The sequence below is a fragment of the Ailuropoda melanoleuca genome, unplaced genomic scaffold, assembly GCF_002007445.2.
Source record: "Ailuropoda melanoleuca isolate Jingjing unplaced genomic scaffold, ASM200744v2 unplaced-scaffold1443, whole genome shotgun sequence".
In the NCBI taxonomy this organism is placed as follows: domain Eukaryota; kingdom Metazoa; phylum Chordata; class Mammalia; order Carnivora; family Ursidae; genus Ailuropoda; species Ailuropoda melanoleuca.
Window position 1 is genome coordinate 1 of NW_023183204.1, and position 4,847 is coordinate 4,847.

At 48.3% G+C, this 4,847-nt stretch overlaps 1 protein-coding gene across 1 annotated transcript; it reads left to right on the plus strand.

Moving 5' to 3' along the window:
• Nucleotides 1–29: 29 nt before the first annotated feature.
• Nucleotides 30–2,987, plus strand: LOC117797809 (small G protein signaling modulator 1-like). The gene is made up of 2 exons (XM_034650258.1): nucleotides 30–376; nucleotides 1,929–2,987. Exons 1-2 carry the CDS (start codon nucleotides 297–299, stop codon nucleotides 2,083–2,085), a joined length of 237 nt encoding a protein of 78 aa, XP_034506149.1. The 5' UTR covers nucleotides 30–296; the 3' UTR covers nucleotides 2,086–2,987.
• Nucleotides 2,988–4,847: the final 1,860 nt, after the last annotated feature.

The following is a 4,847-nucleotide window of genomic DNA, read 5'->3' on the forward strand; positions in this document are numbered from 1 at the left end:
GCAGCGAGCATAGGTTAACTGCTCAGCTCTCCTGGTTCCTTTTTGAGGGAGTGGAAGGTAGGGAGGCATATATGATTTTCCCTGTGATGCTTTCATGAATTTTGTGATTCTGGGACCCCCAGTTCTCCAAGGCAGCTCTGTGTGGCTGGAGTTCTGAGCTGGGTGCAGGGGAGCGTGGGCAGGGCCTGCTGACCGACCGCTGTGTCCCTGCAGCGGCTGTGGAGGCCTGCGTCCTGCATGGGCTGTGGCGGCGGGCGGCTGGCTTTCTGCGCAGCAACAAGATTGCATCTCTCTTCATGAAAGTGGGCAAGAACTTCCCGCCAGCCGAGGAGCTGAGCCGCAAGGTGCAGAACCTGAAGCAGCTGATCGAGAACGCGTGAGTGCGGAGCATGGGCAGGACACACCCGCGGAGCACAGTCCGTGTTCCTCCCTGAGCTTTGCAAGAACCTGCTCCTCCTGGCACTCTCTCCAGTCTCTTTTCTGCTCCCCAAACCTGCCAGACTCTTTCCTACCCCAGGACCTTTGCACATGCTGTACCTGCCACCTGGTTCACACACCTCATCTTCCATGGCTAGTTCCTTCTCCATCATTCAGGCCTTCCCCCAGTTAAGGGTAAATTCCAACCCTCACCCCATTTCTCTTTTAGATAATCAGTTTACTTACTTCCCTGTGTTATCACCACCTGTAATTACTCCTTCATTTGTTTACTTATATTTTGTCTATCTCCCTCACTGGACTCTGAGGTCCATGAGAACAGACAATTAAAATCTGTTATTCCCCATTATGTCCCTAGTGCCTGGACAGTGCCCAACACCTGGTAAATGCTCAAGAAATGATGTTGAATGAGTAAGTGCCTCTTGGGAGCCAGACCCTATTCTGAATGCAGGAAGACCACAGTTTAATGAAGGCAATATGGTCTCTATCTGTGTGGACCGGGTGTGACTTTGAGGCAACCATTGAAGGGGAGCAGTGGCTTCACTCACGCACCTTAAAGGCTGATTGTGTTTCCTGGGGGGAGGCTCATGGCCTGAGTGTGTGTACATGAGTGCCTTCCACCAGAGTCACCCGCAGAGTCCCGACTGTACAGCCAAAGCCTCAATCTGGGGCCGACGCAGGGATGTCAGATAGGGTTCGGCTCCAGTTCTGCTAGAGGCTGCCCAAAGGACCTTGTTGTGAAAGACTCCGGAGCTGCTGTTGGGTTTCATGGGAAAGAATGCGTTGATTGATTAGCCATGTCTGTTCCGGGCAGGAGAAGGGAGAGAGAGGCACACGTGCCATGTTTGCCTTCTCTGCCGTGGGTGATCACTGCACTGCACTGGACGGGAAATGGCCCTTTCCTTGCCTTTCAGGCCATGCCAGCCCAGAGCTGCTGGCTAGAACTGTGTGTCGGGCTGGGCTGTGGCTTTGGCATTGCCAGCTCCCATTTGGAATCTTACTCCTCGGCCACATGGCTTCAGGTGCCTTCCAATCCATCTGCTAAATTCCCAGGTCTTGCTGATAACTTCGTAAAGGGATGGATTTACATGGGCCTTCCATAATATCGGGAGTGGCTTTCTATGGAGGAGTTGGAGATATCCTTGCCAGGTGGTAAGAGAGAGCTACTCATTCATTCATGCAGTTGCTCATCCATGGCAGAAAGAAGGGGGAGAGAGAATGAGAGAGGAAGAGAGGGGAAGAGAAGAGAAATACCACTATGAGAATCTGGCTTGCCCATCAACAGCTTATGGAAGTGTCTGTTTCACTGCATCTTCACACTCACTGGGTATTATGATTTTTTCAACTCTTTACCCACTTGCCAGGAGCTCTTGTTGTTTTAGTTGCCATTCCTTCATTTCCTAGAGAGGTTGGGCATTTTGCCGTTTGCATACTGGTCCTATTGGATTTCCTCTTTTGTGAATATTCATTCTCTTTCTTTACTGGTCTTGAAGGCGAAACCAGATCCAGGGCCTCCAGGAGAATGTGCGGAAGCTGCCAAAGCTGCCCAACCTGTCCCCACTCGCCATCAAGCACCTGTGGATTCGCACTGCCTTGTTTGAGAAGGTGCTGGACAAAATTGTGCATTACCTGGTGGAAAACAGCAGGTGAGCCAAAAAGACTAGACGCCTGGGTGTGCTCTGCCGCCACCTGCTGGCCCTCATGGGAATTGCAATCTATTGTGCAAAGCAGCTTTCTTTTCTCCCCCTTGATATGCACTTGAGTTGAAAGAGATTAAATAAAGGCCTTCTGGATGTTTCCTCCGAATTAGCCTAGTTTAGAACCTTGGGACAATTCAGGTGCTTGCTGGCAATGCAGAATCTTCAGATTTGCAGTGGGTGTAGGATCTTGCAATCTTAGGCATCTTTCTTCCCCCATCAATTAAGCCTACTGTCTTCTTGCGAAATATTGCCCTAGAGGAGTCATTTAGCTCTTCTGTCTCTGCTCTCATTTGGTAAATGGGACCGGGATTGCTGCCATTCTGGAGAAGAAGTGAGAAGGGGTGTTAGTGAGAACACAGCATTTTAGAAATAATGAAACCTTTTTATATTTTCTTTTCTAGCCCAGATCAACCTGGTATAAAGGTTTTATAGTGTGAGCCCTCTTGGCAAGCATTTACCCATTCATTCATTCATTCACCCGGTAAACATTTAATGAGTGCCTGCCATGTGCCAGGCACTAACCTAGGTGTTGGGGATACATCGATCTCAACTGTCATGTTCAAAACTTGGATGTTATGCTAAGAGCATGGGGGAGCCAGGAAGAATGAAGAGACTCTTTGTGGCCAGTATTCCTTTCCAGCCAGAGAGAGAGAGGGAAAGAAGGAGGGGGAGGGAGGGAGAATATGAGGGAAATATCTGAGAATCTCCTCATCGCTTGGTGTATGAAAGTGTCTGTTTAACCACATCTTCACATGCAATGGGTATTATGATTATTTTACTCTTTGCCTGTTTGCTAGGAAAATATGCATGAAAGTATAGAGCAAAGTGCTTTTTCTCATGAACCTCGTATTGTGGCAGGGAAAACAGGTAACTAGTAATATATATGGGATATATGATGANGGATATATGATATATATGGGATATATGGGATATATGATGACTATTCCAAGTCAGGTGAGTGATGTTTAATCTCCTCTGGATGGCCAGGGCAAGTGGCAGTTAAGCTTCTGTTTGAAGGGCATGGAGACATTAGCCACGTAAAGGGTGTGTGGGGAAGAGTGTTCCCAGCAGGGGGAACAGCAGGTGCAAAGGCCAGGAGGCAGGAGAGGAACTGGAAGAAATCCAGGCCCTGGAGTCCAATGAATCTCTTCACCTTCTAGTAAATTGTGACGTATCTCTGCCCTGTGCCCTAGCATGGGTTCAGGGCCTCTGTAGTTATTGCCTTTGGCATATGACCTTGTGTTTTCTGCTGAATAAGTTGGTCAAAAGGAATTAGCGATTTCTTTCAGCAATAATGCCAACCCCTTTCTTCATTAAGCTTCTTATTTTTTTNGCTTATTTTTTTAGATTGACACCGAAGTTGTAATGTTAGTACAGAGAGTCTCCTCTACCCTCAGTGATAACATCCTCCATAACCATAGTACAAGGATCAAAACAGGAGATTGCCGTTGGTAAAATACTGTTAACCGAACAACAAACTTTATTTGGATTTCACTAGTTTTTACATACACTCATTTTTTTCCCCCTATAGTTCTATGGAATTTTAACGCATGTATAGCTTTGTGTAACCAACACCAGAGTCAGGACACAAAGCTGTTCCAGAACCCTGTCACCCCAAAGTTGCTCCCTGGGACTACCCTTGATGGTCACATCTTGCTCCCAATCCTACCTGCTCTTTTTAAAGGCCGTATTCCCAAGGTTTATGCTCAGGTAACTCTGCTGGTCTTGGGAATGGAAACTGGGTGGCAGAGTGGAACGTGACTTGAAGCCTTATCTTCAGATCTGAAACCAGAATGTATAAACTTGCCGCTGAGCATGTCCAAGGCAGGTCAGTTCCGCTTTAGCCAATATTCTGGTGGATAGAGGGTTCCTCTGGGGCAAAATGACAATGATGTTGCCACCGCTTCACGAGAACTTGCCGGTGGCAGAGTCTGTGCTGTCGCTGTACAAACAAGTCAGCATTTAATCCTCCCAACAGCCTGGGCAGGTGGGTTTTGTCATTCTTCCCATTTTACAGCCAAGGACACTGAAGCTCAGAGAAGGTAGTCACCTGCCCAGGGACACACAGTGAGGGCAGGAATGGTCGAGCCAGGTGCCTACTCAGTCTGTCTCCCTCCCGATCCTGTGTTCTGCATCCTCCTGCTGTAGGTTGGGAAGAGCCAGGCTGGCTGGGTGTAGCCTACGTGCACCTGCTGTGCGGCCTCCAGCAGGTCACTTCCCTTCTCTGAGCCTGAGATCCCTCAGGAGGGTGGGACAAGGTCTTTTCCAACTCTAGAATTCTGTTTGTAGATTGTGTGAGTTGGCAAAGAACTAGAAGCCACTACACGACAGCTCTAACAAAGAAACAAAAAGCAAAAACAGCACGAACGTTGTATTGCCCACATCACAGGTTATTTTAAAGACCAGAAGCCAGGGGGCGCTCTTGCGCACATCAGGCCAGCGTCATCCGGATTAGCTGTCTGGGCCAGAAGTCCTATTAATACAGCTTTTCTGTGCACACCACAGGCAAAAAGCATCTTGTTGCCTCAGTAACATTAGAAGGGCAGACAACCTCCGAGCNAAAAGCATCTTGTTGCCTCAGTAACATTAGAGGGCAGACGACATCCGAGCACCTAAGCGATTTGCCGTCTGAAATGGAAAATGCAGTAGAAGTAGATAGAACCAGCCAGGAGCTGCTTTCTCCTTGTTTTTCCTGTTACTCTCATTCCGGCC